The 21,778-nt window shown below is 37.0% G+C and overlaps 1 protein-coding gene across 2 annotated transcripts in view; it reads right to left on the reverse strand.

Moving 5' to 3' along the window:
• The window catches only part of EFNA5 (ephrin A5), a 204,225-nt gene that overhangs the window by 1,519 nt on the left and 180,928 nt on the right, over positions 1-21,778 (reverse strand). Inside the window, exons 3-5 of one of the 2 annotated variants that reach the window (XM_048931395.1) lie at positions 7,991-8,056; positions 7,503-7,583; positions 1-2,621 (exon numbers count right to left, since the gene is read on the reverse strand). The exon at positions 1-2,621 is cut by the window's left edge and continues 1,519 nt beyond it. In XM_048931395.1, the coding sequence (XP_048787352.1) occupies positions 2,500-2,621; positions 7,503-7,583; positions 7,991-8,056 (269 nt within the window). In that variant the 3' untranslated portion in view covers positions 1-2,499. The remainder of the gene's footprint in view (positions 2,622-7,502; positions 7,584-7,990; positions 8,057-21,778) is intronic. The other variant, XM_048931397.1, reaches the window with a different exon arrangement.

A 21,778-nucleotide genomic window follows, 5' to 3' on the forward strand; every position in this document is an offset into this window, starting at 1 on the left:
ATCTTTTAGCAGTTGGCACCAACATTTGCATTCAGGCCTCCAGAGATTTGCTTCCCAACACAAAACCCACTAGCACGTTCTGCTATGACTGGAATTGCCTGATGCCACCGTGTGCCAAACTGTCTTGTGGTCTTCTGGCCACCCCTGGCAGCACAGGGATCTGCTCTGCAGCTGGGTCACTCACACTATCCCTCATCCAACACTCAGCTGGGCCCTGTGATAACGTGAAGGGCTGAACTCCACACGAAACAGTACAAATGAAAAGAGTCTGCTGTGAACAAGCGTACATCTCAAACTTTGACATTATTTAGAGACATAGGACGAAAAATGAAGTCACCATTTCTACACAAGATTGGCACTGTTGCTATAACTGCCTGCAATTGCTATGAATCATTTTAATATGATTACTATCATGCAGTATTACCTGTACTCCAGTTAATAATCCAATTGATAAGGCGCATTTTTGATTAACCTCACCTCATCCTCTTTACTTGCTACCTGAAGGAAGCATGAATGTGCTTAACAAGCACATCCAAGTTAAAGAGCAAGAAGTACCAGCCAGACTGTAATGGGATGGTGACTTACCTCACTGTTTAGACTCTATGTCTTTGTTCTGTGCCCTTAACAGTAGCGGAAATTTCCTACATTACTACTGTAAGCAAAGGCCCTGCAACACCAATCTTGTTGCACAATATCAGGCAAGCTCAGGTTGTGGTTAAGCATGCACAAAATCTTAAAAATCTTAAATTTATTTCCCCTTTTCGTTCTTTACTGAATAGTGGGCTGCTTACAACTTTTGTAAAGTTTTTCTTCATTAGAAAAGAAAAAAAAAATGCTTACAAAATATTGTCCATTATTTGTACCACTGTTTTGTTATGATAGAGGTTTTTTTCAGAATATAGAAACCCCTTGTTTAGTTTGAATGCATTTCATGTTTTCTTTCACATTTAACATAATTATCACAGTTTTTGTCTAGAAACGTTTTGTTTCAGTCTTTGCCTGATATTTCCCTGATTATGCTTAGCAGTTCAAATTTCATGGTAGCTCAGACAAAAAAAAAAAAAACCCCAACTCTTACACTTCCTGGCAAATGACTTTTCCAAGTTCTACCTTCGCCAAGGCTAAGATTTCCTAAACAGAGTCACTTCCAATTCCATCAAACAAGACAGTATCATTTCCTACTTGCACCAAGGGTTACCACTTTTCTCACATGTTTAAATAGGACAAGCATATATACTCACTCTCAGCATAAAGTATATCTAAATAATGTATTTTCTATTCTAGTGGATTTTTAAAAAAATATTTTGTTAAGTCTTTGGGAGCCCATCTAGTTTATCTCTGGCTGATAAACACGTTTCCTCTACTCTTCAAACTGTGCTGGAAGGGGAAAAGACAAAAAATCAACATTTGAATTCGTATTCCACACTTCTTTTCTTTCCCCCCACCAAACAATGCTACTAGATGGTCCTGGCTTCTGCTACTTGTGGTTTATTCCCATGACTGAGGAACTTGCAGGAGAGACAAATCAAGAGCACACTGGAGATCCTTTGTTCCAAAAATGATTCCTCTGATGTTCTCTATTAGCATGTATTAACACCCAAAGCAGCATCTACGGTTCTCAGCTACTAAGTCAGTGCTGGGGAAGGTCACTTTATTCTCAAAAGTGCCTCTGCATTTCAAGAAAAAAAAATTAGCACCACGGTGATTTCTTTTAAAATAAAATAACCCGGTGTGCATTATCCCCTTAAAACGAAATAACAGAGGCACTCACACCCCCAGTGAAGTTTCCTAAATCTGACCTTGCCTGCTGTGTGCTAACATTTCTAAATACTAACCTCTTTCTCTCACCAAAGACAGCGTTTCTACTTGTGAGCAAAAAAAGGTGTTTCAGGACAATCCTATAAGAAACATTACCTTTCCCTTTCAGAAGCCTGCTCATTTAGAACTCCCGGAGGAAATGGTATTATACCTGCTATTAATATTTCCCCTCCAGTCCTGACACGGTGACATGATGCCCTGCATGATCATCTTACAGTGCTGAATGAGAAGGCATAAATATTGTATTGGAGAGAAAAACTCTCCCAGGCTTTCATTCAGTTTGCTTATCCTCCACTGACTGTATTTGCCACTACTCTTCCTTGTCTACATTCGGATGACACAGTGAGCTAACAGAGGTGACTTCTTAAAGGAGAATGCAGAGGAAAATAAGAATCACTAGTGTCACTATTATAGTTTGGCATTTTCATTTGGAGTCCTTTTATTTGTATGGAGGGGTTCAGAAAGTCACAGGGTAGGTAGGGATGGGTGCTGAAGCTAGTTATCCCCTTCAAATTTTTGCTGAGTTCAGGCTAAAAGGGAGAAGAAAAGGGAAAAGGGAAAAATAACGATTTGACATCTGCAAAAACAATAAAGTCCCTTTCTTGGGATGAGCAGTTAGGCGGATCTTTGATGTTCCAAGACCCTGAAATTTTCTGCGACAGGTTGCTGGAGCATACTGTGCTATAATATCAAAAGCATTGCCAGGAGGAACAATAGAGTTGCCAAAAGCTGGATGGGTATCCTCGGTGTCTGTGCCGCGTTCTCACCACGGGATGGCTCGGCTGACTCATGTACGGTATCATCTGTTCAAATAGAAAGCATACATTCCAATGAGATTTTGCATCCTTAATAAACTCTCACTGAGCCGACAACTGTAAGTAGATTTCAGTGCCTTTATGAAATAGGGCAATGAACCTTGTGCTGTCATTGACTTTCACAACCGTGTAATACCTCATTATGTAACCAACTTGGGGCCAAGTCCTGCATTTCTTACTGGCAAAACTCCCACTGAAGACCAGAGCAGCAGAAAGTACGACTGACTGCAGCAGACTGAGGAATGAAAGATTCCTCCTCTAATAAAACACAGTAGCTTCAGCTTTGGATGGCTCATTAGATAGCAATGTCAATAGTGAGGCAGCTAAATAAAAACACCTGATTTTCAGAACGGCTTGAGAAAGAGTTGCATGTGATAAGAATTAATTTAAAAGTTAATCCCCTTACTGAGTTACGGATTTCAGCTTCTGAATGTCAAATGGCAGTCTAAAAGTGCAAGCATTTATTCCACTTTCCACTGAAGTTTTGGGGTATGCAGGGGATATGAGACATATCTCTCTCTCTTGAAATGGAATTCCAAAGACCACGACAGTCTCTGATTTTCAAACACACTTCCCAAACTCTCATAGGTGGCAGAATACTTTTTATGGTAGACAAAAAATACAGAATTAAATATGTGCTTATCAAATTAACAAAAATAAATAAATAAATAAAACAGCTGAGTTGCAAAAACATGCTTACTCATTAGTGGAAGAAGAGAGTATAGTGGAAAATACTTGATGTTTGATGCTGAATGAAGATCTGTTTAATTTTTTTTCAATTAAGAATCAGCCTTATAGACACAAGTTGTATCATAAAAAATGTAAGTAAAGTCAGATTCAACTCCAGGGCTATTACAGGTATGCTGCTTTTCTTTGCAAAATCCCCCACATCCACAGTTATCTAATTTAAATATTTTAAGACTAATCTGTCTGAGACTTGCCATAAAAAGCCAGCTTTGAGTTTGAATATTCCTAGTACTAAATGAACAAATGATCTAAACCATTTTAGGAAGTGAGAAGTGGCCTCAAAATGCATTCACAAGCTATTTTAGGGTGCCTAAGTTTCCATGAAAATTAACAGTATTTCACTACTTAGTGTAATAAGCTTCCCCATTTTAAGAGAAGTGTTGACATACCTATGATATATCTGTCTCGTAGCTTCCATCTCAACAGACTGCATTGCCAGGATTACACTGGGTGATTGCACTGTGCAATCCCAATTAAAGGCACTAAGGGAAGAGGGAGTCACATCACCAGGATCACCACACAGCACTACTGTAGAGCCTCTCATGCTACTTAGCTCTAGTTAGGGACAAGCTCCTTTCACATTCTTGACACCAAGCACTGAAGCAAAGTAGAGCACTTTGCAGCATTTGACTAACAGGCTTTTCAGCCTCAGGCCAGTTTCACTGGGGGATGTACAGTAAACTGGATTAACAACCTGTCACATCTGGTTCAGTACTGATACTACAGTTGCATCAGGTTTATCAACACCTCCTCCGTGCTTTTAAGGCAAAAGTGTGAAAGGCAAGCTCTGATCATGTGAACATGGTCACATTTGCAAGAAAGAGACAATTAAATGTCTAGAAAGGGCCATTTAAAACTGCTAATCCTGGTGGTTGTCAGAACCAAAGGCTGTTCTGTATTTCACCTGTTACACTCAGTACACTCTTGGGGCACTGCAGTGACAATACAATACTTCACAGGAGCTCAATACTCCTCAATTAAATACAATACTTCTCAATTAAAACATACTCTAAGAGGGTACAACAAAAGGTACCCATGCCCTACAGTCAGCTCTATACCTTTCATATACATTGAGTCAGCTCTGCTCAGTTTGGAAGCATACTCATCACTGACGAACTAATACTACAAGGGGAAAGATGTGAACTGTCTTCTGCTTTCTGCATCATTGATAGAACTGCAAGAAAGTCTGAATTTGCAGCACACAATGATAACAGTTTGTCCTAATTATATCCATGAGTCAGTACTAAAACACAATAAGGTAGAACTAGTGTTAAGGAGCAATAAATCTCAATTTCCTTTAACTCTGAAGTATACTGGCACAACTGGAACATTGGCTACAGCTAAAAAAAATAAAAAAATTAAAAAAAATTAAAATCAACCCAAAAGCGCTAACTAAAAAGATTAATTATTAAACTAAAAATACAGAGATCTTCTAAGATGCCTTTTTTATAAAGCCATCTGTCTCAAGAGAATTCATTTTCATGTAATATTAAGGGACTACTTTCAAGAAATCATTTGGGCTTTCTGTCAGTGCAGTCCCAAAGTCTCTTTGCACTCATATATTAGAGCACTCATTTTATCTGCGGTTCTCAAAATCACTTTACAAAAATGATTTTCCTTGGGGTGCAGAGCTGTAATACTGCACAATCTTTAGTGTGTAAGGGGAAGGACTGGGTTTATTCTGAACATTGAAGACAAGTCACAAATATGACAAAATTGATGAGTAAAATCTGGAAGGTCATTGCTAAAGACTGGGAATGCTAGCAGTAATTAGAAAAAATTAGTTTGACAGCCATGAATTTTCCAGATCACATAACTTTACATCACATGCTTCAGGTATAATTTTTCCACATATGCACAGCTGCAATTTTTGTTTAAGGGACAAGAGGGGAATATAGACATGGCCCAATTTCTTCAATGACTTCTGAAAGAAGAGTGATCTGTACAAATCTGATTTCTGAACAAAACCAGTGGAAGTAGAGAAGTTCAAAAATCACACTTTTTTTTTTTCTTTTTTTTTTTTTTTTTTTTTCCCCCAGAAGATTGGCAGCAGTAAGTAATTTGCTGAACATGACCCCTCTGCTTCCCCATTCTCCTGTATACTGTGGGAGTAGACAGTGGCAGGTTAGGGGAGAGCACACAAGTGGAAGGTGAGCTCCAGGGGCAGGTGAATTACTACACATTACACATTACATATCACACGCAGTGAGATCCACCAAGGCAGGAGTGTCTCAGCAAGTCTAACAATGCTGTAACAGGAAATAATGACAGCAGACAGAAGATCTGGGAATGGCAGATCATCTGATGGAGACTGGTCCAAATAACAATTCAAATAAACTGATGGAAGGAGTGCTACAAGCATATGAGTGGCAACTTTTTGGTACCTGAAGCATTTAGAACCGAAAAATTCTCTATAAAGCTATTATTCTCCAAAATAACACAAATGGTATTTCACTCCAGACTTGGACTATGGTTCTCTGTCCTATCTGCTGCCTTCTAATGGTATGTTTCTATGATGTTGCTAGCAAGATGTAGCCACTCAACAGGAAGTGAGCAGTACTGCTGAAAAGAATATTCACTACTATCATGCATTTATTACTCAAGTGATCTCTTTTGCAAACCAGCAGCAGAAGGGATACAACTGAATTAACTCATGTTCACCAAATCACAGAGTGCAAAAGAGCGCACTGAGTTTCTAGATTCACAGTTTATCTAGAGCCAGGGGATGATGATCATCATCCTAATGCCTCCTGTAGAAGGTGAGTTCTTTTAACAGAAGTGCAAATGTATCTCTACTGTAAATGTATTTTCCTTGAATAGAGATCTGCTTAGAAAACGTCATTGATTCTCATAAGCAATATTTTTAGAACAGTTCTGAAAATTCCATTTAAGAAAAAATAATAAAACAGTAGAGCATTCAAATTGGATAACTTTTGGAAGTCTTACTAATGCTTTTGCCTAAATAATAGCTTTTAGGTGAAGGATCAGCAAATAATAAAGAACAAAACACTAAGTTGGTTCACATGAAAGGGACAGTGCTTTCTCAGTAACATAAGAGAAAAAAAAAAAAGCTGGGTAATCTGATCTTCAGGGAATGTACTACCTGTGTATCACGGGTGTATTTTTTTTTTTGTGGCATAATTTGTTTATTTAACTGTTCATTTTAATTATTGAGGCTTGAATATAGCAACGTGTGAACAGCATGTTACACATAGACCAAGCAGGTAAGCGCTATTGTAAATACTTGTCTTACATAGCCACCTAATTTTAATGTCATGAGCCATCCCACTGAAGTTGATGAGATTATTCACACCCCTAGAATTAAACATGCTCCTATCTGTCATAAACTTGAGTCACACAACCATACAGATGCACTTCCCACACAGAGCCACACAGCTTGATCGTGAATGATAACACAACTTTGCCCTGGGCAGATAGAGGGCTTTATAAAAGCAAGCATTATTCTTATTATGAAAGGCAGCATTTTAGGGAAATAAAAATAAATAAATAAATAAACAAACCAACCAAAAAAACTCAAGCAAAATAAAATCCCCCAGATCCATATCAAGGGTATGAATTCATATATAACAGCATGTATGTACGTTTACGTATGTGAAAACAATACTTACCCTAAACAAGTATATATACAAATGTATATAATTTTAATGGGCTTATTTCTTACTTAAACACTAACTCTATAAGCTTCATGCCTGAGTCATGCACTAGCATTAAATAAGGAGTGGTTCTTTGAAAGTCTGTCGGCACCACAGAACAAATGAAGCATGCCCACTGGCTTTAAGACTTTTGGCCCAGTTAGTACCATGAGTGGTCTGTCAACATGCTGGGTGTTTGGTTTGGATAGATTTCAGGATACTGGTGAAAATTTTATTCTGGCACACATTATATTTTACTAAGCTACATAAACCAAGAAAGCAACACTTTCCCTCCCTTGCATTAGATAAGGAGTCAGGAAATATAACACATGTGATATTAGCACTGCTAGAAACAAGCAAAAGCAGAGCAATTATACCATGCAAAGCATGCAAGAGTAGAAGAAAAGAAGTACTCAAGCACCAGAGGGACACACGCATTTGTTAAAAGAGATTCTCTAAGCATACTAACCTGCTGGTTCTAATGAATTTTCTACTTTGTCGTTAACATCGAAAACACGATCATGAACACCTATAGTTTTCATACAGCTGTCTATAACAAAAATAGAGATAACAGCCAAATATGTTAGTGAGACACCCTTAAACTCTGCACTTTCTGTTTTTTTTTTCCTATTTTTTTTTTCTCTATATTTACTGTATATAATTAAGCATATTTATGCTTTATAATCTATGGCACTTATCCAAATGCCAGTCTTCCATTGGTACAACAGTTTAAGAAACAACAAGTTAGCAATTGCCATGAAATTAAAACAAAGCTTTATGAAAAATGATAAGGAAATACCATGAAAATAATAACACAAATGCTGCTGTACAGAACAGATAAACAAAGTTGAACAGTAAAAAAAAAAAAAAAAAAAAAGATTTACTGCTGTTAACCAGACCACACAGTAAAGCATGCGCTACAAAGCCACCCTCAAAAGCTTATTCTAAGGAACTTACTTGCTGGTCGCACAAAGACCTTAAGCTTTAGACAGGATCTCCTTCCATTATCTGGGATCGCAGAAGCTGTAAACGAAGAAAAATGAGAGAGAAATGAAAGAGTAAGAGAAAAAGAAAATGCATATGATCCTTTTTCCTACAGTCAAACATCCCTTATCATCCCTTCATTCGAAGAACTGGCTACATTTCAGTCTCTGCATGTAAATATTTCAAATGTGTAAAGTAGCCAGATAAGACAAAGGCAGTGAGAGAACTGCGGGTTTTATTCTAATCCCTTTTTCGATTATTTTCATTAAAGAAGTGAAGTAAATGACATTCACAATGTTTCATTATCTCTTTTCACCTTTTCACACCTTTATCTCAACAGATAGTTTAATATGGTTTCTGCTGTAATGCATGTGTCTACTTTGAAAAATTACACTTGAGAATAATTAAGATCACTTACAAGAAAACTGAAGTCCTGAAATGGTAGGACACAGACATCAAAGCAAATCAAAAAGGAATGAAGGAGAACTGACAAAATGATGCTGAAGTTGACAACGTTAAAAATACAAATGTGGATGTAATTCCACTAAAGAAAAAATACACACCATTAAATACATCTATTAAATTCCACCACAAAATCAGACTCTGTATTCTTCCACTATGTGTGCCTTTGTTGATAAAATCCCTATTTTGTTTCAGACAAAATAAGATTCCCTGTGTTAACAGACATTCTCAAATTAGCTTATTCCTTATTTCTCTCCTCCCTCATCTTTACCATTCAAAATATCTCTTTGGAAGAATACTTACTGTGTGAGGAGGAAAGAAAAAAGAGGAAACAATATGCCTACCACTACACAAAAGCTCACACATATAATATTACCATAATCATCTACTATTTCCCAGGAACAACTGCTGCTGTGAAAACTTCCTTTCAGGATATATACTTGCTTTAAAATACCTAATTCACAGGCAAACATACAAAGCCACTTGACTTGGGTTTCCAAATTTTTGCTTGTGAAAGACCATCTTTGGGTACATTATTTCTGCCTTGTAAAACCTTCAAAACAAATACCTGAAAACACTGCCTGAAGCACTTGAAGTTATTTTTATTTCATTGTGAAGTCTTGTCAAATAAAAAGCTAGAAACTGTGGCACAACAGTTGCTTTTTATAGAAAACTGAAATTATTGGAAGCTGTCTGGATTTGTGAAAGATGATTGGGCCAATAAGATGTTTGTTTTGTTTATGGCTATTTCATCCATTTTTATTTTTTTACTACATTTTACTAAAAAATAGCTGAAATCATTTACATAAAGACATAAAAACGTATGAACACACACTCTTTGTCTACAAGGCAAACTCACACTTGAAGGGCTTCTCAAATAACTTAAAATGAATTTCTTTAGAATTAGATGATGTGTTTCCAAGGCAGGCCTCAGCTTTTTCCTACCAAGAAGAACTAGCAAATTCAGTAGGAACACAAATAAAAGGAGCACAGTAAGAGTCAAATAGAGCTAATGCTTTTGTTCTGCACCTGTTGGGAAGTGCTTGAAAAATTGTTTCCTTCTTTTAATCAAAAGACAAAAGTGTGTAGAAATGATGCTCCCCCCTTCAAAATGACAAGCGGTTAAGAAGTGTTAACAGCTGGCTTTGCTGTAGGCTCTTACTAAATCAAAGTCAGAAAAACTCCCTGTACTGACATTTACAGTAACTGGTGTGTTATTTAGGGCACAATATTTGAACTCTGTGGTTACATTCAGGAAATTGTGTCCTTTCTGTGGCCCTCACTGAGTATATGCAACTGGCTAAATGCTTTGCTCAGACTAAACAGGCACTTGTTGTTTTCTCAAAAGATAACTATTCTATTATTACCATACTACTAACATAAAGGTGAAAACAACACTTCTAACACTAGTCAAAACGGAAAATATGCAGTAATTTTATCACAAACAGCTCTTCTAGCTCAGAACTTCAGAAATGCATCAGGAACCACACTTATTCAAAGGCACATTTTTACTTTAATGTTTACATGCTGCCACTTACATCCACAAAATAAACGTGTTTGGGCTCACTGGTGTTTATTAGAACATGTTGTCAGCATTAGCACTGACTAGCTATGATAGCTAGGATCAAATAATAGTCTACCTATTATATATATATAAAGTTTATTATATATATATAAAGTTTACATGTGTATGCAATACTTGTACATACTTAAGAGCAAACAAGACCTGATGATTAGCCATGTTCTCTGGGAAAAAAATTCAAAATCTGCCCTCTGCTTAAACTTCCTTCTTCTACCATTCCTTACATAGCTTTCCATAGAATGTGCTGTATCAGGAACTGCAGTCTTATGGCAAATCTATCAGCTGCATTTAATTAATCATCCTTAAAACTGATGCACTTTTAGTGTTAAGTGTGATAATGTGCTTTTTTCTTCTTTTAGGAAATTATGTACTCTAAGTGATTTATGAAAAATGGTAAGTAATAAAACTAGAAAGATTCCTCTTCAGCCACAGTGTTTTACTCCTTCACAGGGAACAATAATAATTAAGATAAAAAGAACTAAGAGATATTTTGTCCTGCTCTCACCTCTGCCTCAGTGACCAAGAACAAGATGATGAAGAGATACAGTGCAACCTCTTCAGCCTTCCTGAGAAATTTAAGACCTGTTTGCCAAGCTGGGTGACTGCAGTACCTTTTTATTTCTTCCCTTCTCTTTTTCATCTTAAAACAAAAACACTGACAGTGCTCGGACTTACAAGTATTTCCCGTAAGTCCATAAGACGTATCGCTCACAGAGTAGAGTCAGGTTTGCTAATGCCATCAATTCTGCTCCCTCACACATTCCAATTTGTCATTACTGCTCTGTTCTCTTCCCTGTTTTGTTTATTTTGCAATAGTTTCACCACTGTCCTATGAAAAACGTGACTCTTAGATTATGACATCCAGTTTATATTGCCAACAGCTAGGGTTTTTTTTCTTCCTCTTTCAGCAACAAGCTCAGTATCTTTTTATTTTCTTCTGAATTTTAGGCATATCACACTTGCACTCTGCTAAGGAAAGCCAAGAGTGCTCATTAAATCTGTTTTTTCATAGCTAACGCCTTGAAGCTTAAACCCAAGTTGAAGTAAAGTTCTATTCTTCTACATAAAAGTCCCTTTAATGACAAACTTTTGCTAAAGAGCACAAAACTCCCAATCAGGGTGACCTACTGGCCAACATTTTGATTAACAACTTTAGAGGAAAACCAAATGACCAAAACAACACAACACATAGGAAGGGATAAGCTACACATATTAGCATATTACTAAAAAAAAAAAAATATATATATATATATATATATATATATATATAAATTTTTTTTGTGGAAAAAAAAGAAAGTAATGGTGTAGCTAGGATCTCAAAAAACTATGCTTTAGATGCTTTAAATGAAAATTCAGGAATCAATTTAAACTGAAAAATTCAAGTCTTTACTTCTAGACCTAAGGTCAGGCCTATTAGTATTAGCAGAATGTTCAGTGGTTTTATGTGTTTCATTTTCCAAGAATGATGGGTTTTCAATGCAATGGAGTCTAGTAAATTCCCTAAAACTCTTGCATACTTGCAAGAGTGAAATATTTCTGAATGCTGTAAAGGAGAAACACCCTTTGCCTTCTAGGGTCTGTTAAAGCTCCTTCCCAGCTAAACTTCACACTGCTCTTGTTATATTCAATTGAAATTAGCTATGCTATAAGAAAATGTCCTTTCTTCACCTGTACAAAAGGAAATTTCATTCTCCTCTCTGCACAAAACCAGGCTAGCCTCTAAGGCTTTGGCATAAGGCTTTTCTATTTGTCCCTTTTAAAGGCAATGTTAGCTATAAAATAGAGGCCAGCTCTGAGAATAGGAAATCTCTCATGCTAACGGAAACCGTCCCAAGTAACATTTTCAAAAATTGAAATTCCTGAGGAGAAAAAAAAAAAAAAAAAAAAAAAGGGCAAATGAAATTTTGCTGTGCAACAAAAAGAATCCTCTGAGAAAAGATCCCTTTTTAGGAGAAGAGGTTATATCCTCTTTTCTTGATGAATGATATAAGAATTGGAAAGGTCTGACTAGTTTAGTTTGTGTCAATAAGAATGACTAAATCAGAAGAAGAATTCTGCAGTGTTGCTAGTTCCTATGATTACATTCTAATTCCTATGATGTTTCGCTCCCTCTGCCCTGTGGAATAAAAATTTCATGATTCGGAAGAAATTCAAGTCATGATCTCTGTATTCTTGCGATAAAAATTCTACATTCATCAGTTAAACTAGAAAAAAAATACGTAGTCTGAACTACAGCACATAGGACTAGAGCCAAGCTGAAACCAAAAATGGCAGTAAATGATTATTAGAGAAGAAAATTTCTTTTCTCTGAACTGGCTACCATTTTTATACCCTGTAAGGAAAGAGAGTGAAGAATTATTCCCACCTCATCTAGAGCCAAACCATAAATATTTCAGTATTTGTTAGCTATATTTAAATGTGGAAAAAAAAAAAAATCTGCCTCCCTTCGTCCCACTCATTCCCAAGCAGTTTTCTGCTACGAAACACATGGTACCACACTAATATATTAGATATAAATAAAAAATAAGTCCTCCTCAGTCCAATAAGGCCTAGCAGTTATTCAGTAACTACTGGAGACCCACAGACAGAAAACAAAAAAGCAATACACGTAGAAAAGTGTTGGTTGTTTTTTTTTTTCCTTTCACATTTTCAGTTAAATTGTTATGTCAAATTGTATTATATCCTTAAAGGAATCAGAATTATTTATTAATATTCCTCTTACTGTGTAGATTGAAAAAAGTTACTTTGTAACAAAGTAGGCTAATTAAAAAGTAAAGAGAAAGTATGAAAATTTTAAAAGTAACGTGGTTATCAGAACCTGCTAGACATATGACAAAAGCCACAAATAATAGTTTCTTTCTTGAGACAGCTGGTAGTTTGCCTGGCACCAATCTAAGCCTCACTTTCTACCTGAAGAGCAAGTTACTTGGATGCCACATATAAAAAGTGTCTTAACCATCCTATTTACTGATATTCACATTCAATCAGCAGTTTTCTCTGCTTGTCTCCTCATTCATTCTTAGCTTTCTAATTATAACATAGCACCTTTTAGTGAAATGCAAGTGCTGATATAAAAAATTAATTCGTGAGTGCAATTCAAATCCTCACTTAACATTACAAATATATTTAATATTCAAGCCACAACCCGCTGTGGGCCCTATTAGACAGCAAAACTGGAACCATTCAGTGTACAAATAATGCTTCATTTATCTAAGTCACTCAGATGGCACCTTCATTTTAGTACAGGGGTTATGCTGGCAAAGGAGTATAATTTCTCTCACTATTTTGTTTTTCACGTTTCAATTACCAGTTCACTTGGAATGTTCTTTGAAGGATTATAAACCAGTGCCTGTGAAAAACTGTGGAGATAAGCCTGTTCATTTCTCTCTATATTTTTGAAAGCTTGTTTTTGAAAGTGATTTCTGTCAGTTTCTCCTTAAGTGAATGTTTTATTTATTCTACTCTCTCCTAAGACAGCCAATAAACTGGGATGGTCTGCTTGTAGAGACGACCTAAGAGATCTCATGGAGATCGCTCTTCGGCTCCTTGCAAACAGACTCCTAGCAGCATCATCTATGCGCTACACAAATTCCTAGCAATGATATGTGCTTCCAAACCACAAGCACCAAACAGAAATATCAGTGAAATTGACAGAGAATTAATTTTGAGCTTTTCCCCAGCTCACTAAAAGAGATTCCATATGCGTGCAGCCAGACCAGACACTTAACACCGACTGCCCTATCAAAAGGATTGCACTTGCAGCTTTTGTCAACACCATGAAGAGAGAACCTGCAACAATCCCACAGACAGGACGCTGTCTGCTGTAAAGCAGAAACTCATGTTTATGCAGCCCTTCTGCTCTCTTTGTCTAGTACTACAGACAAACTCCTCAGGAGAAAACATTTACAGCTGTGATATGCCTCCAGCTCTTTAAGGCACAATACCACTCCCATTATTCAAATCCAATATCCATGTAACCTTATATAACCCACAAATCATAATTCCACCAACTAGAAGTGTTTTAGCATTCAATATCCTGTGTCAGCTACACAGCTTTAGAAAGTTTTATTTTTAAGAACAGTCATCTGCTCCTTTCTTTGTAAAGAAATGAGTATGTGTGAGAGCATTAAAAATGCAGTTTTCTATTATGTTTGCCACAGGCAATATTTCTCAATTTGTGCAAGTGAAAAGAAAAAGTAGCCTATTAGTTGTTAGAAGAGCTGAGCCTTTCCCCTGTAGGTTTTCATGTGATTTACCATACAACACAAATGTATGCAAATTAGCCAGGTAAATGCAGAATTAGTTATTAATATTCCTCTCACTGTGTAGATTGAAAAAAAGTTACAAATTTGCATAAACGGTACAACTGAAAAAGTCAGCTAGAATTTAATGAATCAATAAAACACTCCTTTGTGTGCATACATAAAGTCAGACCCATATGTATGGACAGGAAAGGGGACTTCAAATTTATCAATTAAAAGAGAAGCTATCTGGAAGGATTTACAGGTGATCTTCTTCCTTTGAGTGTTAAAATTGAAAATCAAAAACAGATAAATAGAAGCACTATAGAAATCCCAGAGTTCACCAGTCCATGAGTTCAACTTAAGAAAGGGGTCTCTATGCCTATCTGTTCTTCATTCCAACATACATGCAAAGCTTTGTTCTGATAGTGTAAACATGACTTCAGTCTGGGGAAATTTAAATATTGAGTATCCTCAATATTACTCATTCAGCAGATGTAACAATCAAACACATTTCACAAGTAAGCTATGACCACATTTATTTGAGTATTTGCTATTGTCAAACATTTTGCCTATCATCTCTCTGTCTTTAGCCATCATAAAATGAAATCAAAGGAAAAAAAATTACATAGTATGTTAAAACTCAGAAATTTCAAGCTGTCAGAGAGTGAATCTCACCTGGAAATAAACCTTATCTAGACTGCCAATAACGATTAGAAAATAAGAAAAATTACCTACTCGATAAAATAAATGCATAAGCAAAACAAGGTCATAGCTAATACTTATACACTTACTGCCTACAGCTTAACAGATGCAAAAGGACTACAATACCAGTGCTTGCAAATGAAGTTTTGAAATCAAATGTATTACAAGGGTACATAAATGAACACTTTGGTTTACTCCTTTCTTCCTGCTCAACTGCATCTACATGAAGTGAAGCTAAAAGTAATCATACCATGTTTCTGTACTCTTACCTGTGTACGGATACATGCACACACATGCAGGGAGAGGTGTTCTGAATTTTATGAAAAACCATAAAATCCAAAGCGTACAGTAATGGAGAAAAAGGCCCAGCAAAATCTACATGTACAACTAACATGAAATATTCCTTTTATTTTTTAATATCTTTTGATTAATTCACTCTACATTTGCACTGCTATAGAAATACTGGGTTATTATGGCTTATAACATAATTGACTATATATTTCAAACGCCCTAAAAGTAGCCTAGCAAATGGAAATGACTTGTCAGATAAATGCTATTTTAGTGAGTTCTTAGAAGAAAGTAATACATAGTTTCTGTGTTAGCTATTAATGCTGAATCAACTGTCCCACTGCAACCACTTGGCCAAGAAGAACATAATTTTTTCTTGTAGTTTATAAACCACTGCAGCTTATATATCTGGTTGAAGGCAGCACAGACCAAAAGTAAATTTCACATAAAAGCCACCAAAAAAAAAAAAAAAAGAACAACAACAACAACAAAAAAAACGAGGCATCATATCCAGCTTGAAAAGAGGTGTACACCATGAATTTCCAGTTTAATTAAGTGGGTACTAACATTCGAATATAAATTAAATAATCCAGCCAGCATTTTTTCTTTTAGGGGACTTAGCATAGCCTAGCCCTCTATGTATGTCTCAAAAAGTACCCTTAGCTGCTCCACATTTAACAACAAGACTTCTCTTTTGGTGGCCTGGTTGATGTACTTGAGTCAGAATTTTCAGTGTAGAACTTCAGAGAGGCCAAGGCCCAGCCCTTCACAACCCAGGGTACCAGAGGTGAGCAGATGCTTAGGGATCAGACAAGGCAGTCCGCATCCAGTCCAAATGTTTATTAGTCATACTATTATCTGCCCTACCAAGCTGCAGAGTCCACTTGAGTTCAGGAAAACACAAAATCATCTCAATGTGGTGCACACTACAGACTTCACAACAGGAGAATAACAAAGCACAAATTTTAGCTGAAAAAAAAAACAACCCCAACAAAACAACCCATGAACCTGTCTGAGCCTCTCCTCTGAACAAAACCCTGGACCAGCACAAAAACCTACCTCAGAAATGCCCTGCAAAGACTTTTTTTTTTTTTTTTTTTTTTTCCCCTCTATAAAAGTAGGAACAGTTACATTTGTTTATGAAGTGGGGCAAAGCTTTTATTTAGCTGCAGTCTGGGCTTCCTAGTGAATCTATCTTGCCAACGCCATGTTTCTCCTCATTAAAGAACAAACAAACCTCAGTTGGAAACAAATGAAAGACATATCCTGCTTTGAGTGGACTTTTAGTTGCACATAGCTCCTGTGAAATATAAGGAAGGGGAGTTGAAGAATAGACCGTAACTGTTTGCACATTTTCAGGCCTTTCCTGTAAGAAAGTTTCTCTTTTTGTAAATGCAAACTCTTTTACATACAATAAAATAAGGGATAGCATTTCCACACTAGCATAATATAGATAGCTGATGTCATACTTTTCTATTGCAATAAACCAACATTATTATCAACTGGAATGAAAGAATAAAACCTCGGATCTCATTATTGCTTTCAATGGCTTAACAAAAACAAATACAGTTATTGTACAACATTAAGACTGTACTGAGAGTGAATTGCTAATAAAACAAGTTAATACTATCAAATAGAGCACTTAGAGAAAAAGATATCCCTCTCATACTTTTCCTAGGCACTTCCGTGCTTTGATTTTCCCTTGGTATCACTAGAAATAAAATGTTTTTCTTCAAGCAGGCTATCCATTTTGCTAATTTCCATCTCTAAGAACTAGACGTAAGTAAATGCTTTGAAGAGACATTATAGCCTTGTTAGTAATTACCTCCTCTTTTTGATCTTTAAAGCAACATGTTCACCCACATGGAATTTGTGGGTATTGTATCATGTTACTAAACCTCATATACTTTAATGGACTTCATATTACCCATGTCTAGCTTTACCGCTGCTGACACTATAATTAAAGCTGAGATGAGCATTCCATTCTATTTCATTTTCATGGGCTTGCCAGCACCTTTAAAATATTTAGAAACATTTCTAGCTTCCCCGTCCTATGCTTGTAAATTCTGCCAGTTTATAAAAATAAAGAAGTAATTATGAATGCTGTATTGTGCTAGGAGTGCGACAAGTACAAGGACATGAAGTTACTTCTGCTGACTCACCTAATCAAAGCAAGAAAATTCTTTGTTTATGTCTTTCTCGTGGATGGGGAAGTGGGGACAGACATAAAGGCATAAAGGAAGACATCTATAAGAAGCTGCCTGAGGCTCAAGGGAAATTTGGACAAAAAGCACAGACTGTGGGCTGTATTTTGTTGTTATTTAAAATGAAGAGGAACAGTGAGAACAGTGCAGGTTTGAACGTGTTTGAGTGCACATGCACATGCACGTCTGAAACTATACAGATGCACTGCTTAGAGAGAATACCATTGCTCAACATCTTTCTGATGGCCCTTTCCTGTTGGCAAAGGTCTAACAACAGCTTGGCAGAGCTTTCACAAAAAAAATGCCTTTATATGCACAGTTGGCTTTTACAGAGATAAATCCAAATTTGAGCAGGATTAAAAACAGATATTAAGTAGAAAAGTTCACATTTGTAAAGCACATGATAGTCCAGTGTAACTCAAGCCTGTTTTTGGGAAATAAATATTCTCAGGGCAGAGATCTTCTGCTTCGTTACACCTACTATACTGGGTTCAAGGTTGTGACTGACTGCTAAAAAAAGATGCAAGCACTATATTAAGAACAGTTCATCTTTATCAGGTGAACTACCTTTTTGTTCAATCACAGGGGGACTACTGAACTCTGTCATAAGAGAAAGAAAATTGTCTGCTAGCCCTTAAAAATATTTCTTTAGCCTCTGGACTTGCCACATACACCTCAAGAAACTCCAGAACACATTAAGCTGAATTCTTTTTAACTTCTTTCACTTATTTAGTTGGCATTCATTGTCACAGGTCCCACACATGCTCTGAAATATGTGTTTGAAAAAGCCCACCTACGTGAGTGTTGCTGCTGCCGCATCGAAGAAAGCTTCTTCCTCATCAGGAATAAAGAGCATCTTACCTATACTGGAAAAGGACTGTAGAGTGTCAGAGCTATGACTGTGGGAAAGTTTAAAATGCCCATGTGACAGCTAGCTTTTCATTTTACTCTGCCACAAATCATTTCCTTCTGAGCTATTTTTTTCTTAAATTAATGAATACCACAGGATGTTTAGCCCTTTTTCCAGTGATCATTCCCAGCTGAACTCAAAATTAGATATGTATGTGTTCATTCTTCCATAAATGGGATTCAAAACCCCATGTGGTTTGGAAACTGGCTCCTAAAAGCAGTGAGTAGCCCTCCGGACTGTTGAGCAGTACAGGTACCTCACTGTCTTTAATTTTCCAGACTGCTGCAACACTTGCACTCTCAGAACAGAAGCATTTCTCCACTGCTCTTCCAGAAAAGTCCTTGTTTGACACTAGGTCTTCCCAAGCAGACTCTAGTCTCATTTTTCATGCATGCTCATTTCTAGACTCATTTTTCATGCAACAGTTTTTGATCTAATCCAGCAACTCCTCACCACGAGCTTGTTCCTCTACTCTGTACTTGCTAACCAGCTAAGAACTTGCATAACTCAACTTTTGAGCAGCTTCAACTAAGACCATAAATACGCATAGAAAAGATATGGGATAACATGGGACCATTTAGTTGACACGTTCTTTCTGATACTTATTTCACTTTAAAGAGATGGACAAAACCTCCATCAAATTAACTACTCTTAATCTCACAGAATCCATCTCTGCTCCATTTAAGAGCCTAATGTGGTATTTCCACACCTCTATCAGTAAATACCTGAAGACTGGTCACACTAGAGCACTCCTGTTAGTAAAGAGCACAACCTATCCATTTTCTGTAACCAGGGGGATCTGCTTATATTTGTATCCCAGTCTCTTGATAACTCATGCCAGAAATATCTGCATTAGATGCAGTTCTGGCACCTGTGCAAAAGTGGGGTCAGTGTTCTGAATTTCTCCACAGAAGCCTGGATACAATCCCATTTTTTCTAGCTTGGAAAAGAGACACTGGAAATGCATGCATTTATTCCTTAAGTTATTGCAATGAAACTGTTCAAAAAAACTCCCAGCAAAATGTAACAGAAAACAACAGTCTGAGACCAAACACCTTGCTTTTGGATCGAGGGATATCAACAAATCTGTTTGACACACGTGTCCACAGCCTGCCTGTGCCTCAGGCACTGCACGCCTGTGAGCACGGGCAGCGGGGCATAGTGCACCCTGTTGGATTTCCAGCCAGGACAAAAGCAATCCTGTGTCCATCCTGTATTCTCTTTCCAGGGCTGTACAGAGCCAGTAGCAAAGAAAGATCCTTCCCATTCTGTGTTAATTTTTAAGATGTCTGTGAACTTGCAGTTCACCTTCTAGGGGTCACTGGATAATCTGTTTTTTAGCCAAGTCAGAGTGTTAGTGGTATACTCCCACATTTTTCTATTCTCCCCTTCTGAAATATCCTGCAGAGACAAGAACATTTTTTTCCCTTAGATCAAGCTGGATGTTTTTTTGAAAGCCTACGAGGTGTGTAATCAAAGCTGGCACTGGAGCATCCTAATTACGAAACTCAGCAAGGAACTTTTGCACACATTTTGTGGACTTCATATTTCCCATTCACAGAACCTTCCTGCTGAAAAAGACAAAATCATGAAAAAAGTTCAGAAAACAGAAACCAGACCGACTGCAAATGATTTTTCACTTCTGCTTTATAAAACAAAGATTAAAAAAAAAAAAGAGAGAGAGAGAAAAGAAAAAACTGACCCTGTATTTGGAACATGTCACTCTGTTTTTGTTTGAGAAAACACCCTGAACTCCTCAGGAGGACTGACACAGAGGGCAGGAGGGGGAGATCAAGGTTTATGTTTTTGTTTTTCTTTTTTCACAAAAAACGTGAATCTTGAAACAGAAAATATACCAGGCTTGAAGCACTATCAGTGCTGGCTGCTTTCTGCTGAGCTGAAGTGACCATTTTCAGATCCTTTCAATCTGTGGTGAAAAGATCATTACCATGCTACTCCCAGGAAGTCAGTCCTCCTGCAAGTGAGCTTCTTTGTTATGAATATGGAACAGATGGAACCAAATCTATCTGCTCTGTAGGAACAAAAACACTTACAACCTAGCTCTCTCTATTAAAGACTCTACTTAGCTCCTTTATACCACTGGCTTTCTGTGCACTGCTGTGAGGTTTTGACTTTATAGAAAAAGGCACTTCATAAAAGCAATAGTTCTTATTCTTAAACCAAAAGCGGCCTAAGAACTGCAGAAGATGAATGCAGAGTTTAACCCGCATGGCTCCTTGGAGATATGCAAATATTCAATCACTTTTTTTTTTCTTTTTTTTTTTTTCTAAGCTGGAGAAAGGATTTTTTTTCTCCTTTTTTTTTTGAGAAGAAGAAATAGCCATATGTTATGGAGACTGTGCATCAATGGCAGTGAAGCACATGAAGATGATAAATATGCTACTCATTCTAATGAAGGTTGAAGCTAACTCTGTTATTGCAAGAAGGAACATGGATTTGTTTTCAGATTGTGTCAGCATGGATCAAGATCACACTCCTGAAAAAAAAATCTTTATCAGTCATTCAAAAATTGACTTTTGGTAGGAGACAAAAAAAAAAGAAAAAAAAAAGAAAATCCCTACCATGAATACAAAGAAGATGTAATGCATCAATTTATTCAGAAATACTGCATTGTCGGCCTATTTCCTAGGACTTCAACAGAAGCTGCATCAATATTACACCAATTAACTCTGCAAATTGAAAATATGCATAAGCTGTTGTTGAAACCAGTAGATGTAGACTCCACTCTTTTGCAGCAGAGAGAAGCAGGAACATCTAGAGTATCTGTCACATCTCTTACTATCAATAGTCTCAATCAGTATCAATCTCAACTATCAATCCACAACAGTGGATGTTTATTCCAGGCCATGCGTACACACATATACACAGACACTGTTTAAATCAAATTTTTACAAAAACCCATGCAGCAGAAGTCAGCAGCCTCCTTTACTTACTATTTAATATGTTAATACATTTACCGTCTGGCTGCCTTTTCCACAGTAATTGAAAAAAGGATTTCTGTGGCAGGATGCTTTGATTCTGACTAAATGAAGTCTTCAGGCAAATCTTCCCCTGCCAGCAAAGGCACAGCTTGCCTGAAGTCGTAACCTTTGTTGGCGGAAGGGAACTGGCCTTGAAACAGATCATGAAGCAGATGTTTTATGCCAAATCAGAGTCTAGGGATACCCACGCTACTGCAAATAAAACTCTTCTCCTGTCTGTTCAATCATTTCAATTCCCTGCCGTATGAAATATGAACTTGCCAACAAATGGCCAGTGTGCTATGCAGCACAGCAGGGAGAGCAAGAGCCACAGCTGTACCAAGGGCTGGAAAGCTCCTTCATTAGGTCTGCCTTTCAGCCCAAACCT

The sequence above is a fragment of the Lagopus muta genome, chromosome Z (genome assembly GCF_023343835.1).
Source record: "Lagopus muta isolate bLagMut1 chromosome Z, bLagMut1 primary, whole genome shotgun sequence".
Classification (NCBI taxonomy): domain Eukaryota; kingdom Metazoa; phylum Chordata; class Aves; order Galliformes; family Phasianidae; genus Lagopus; species Lagopus muta.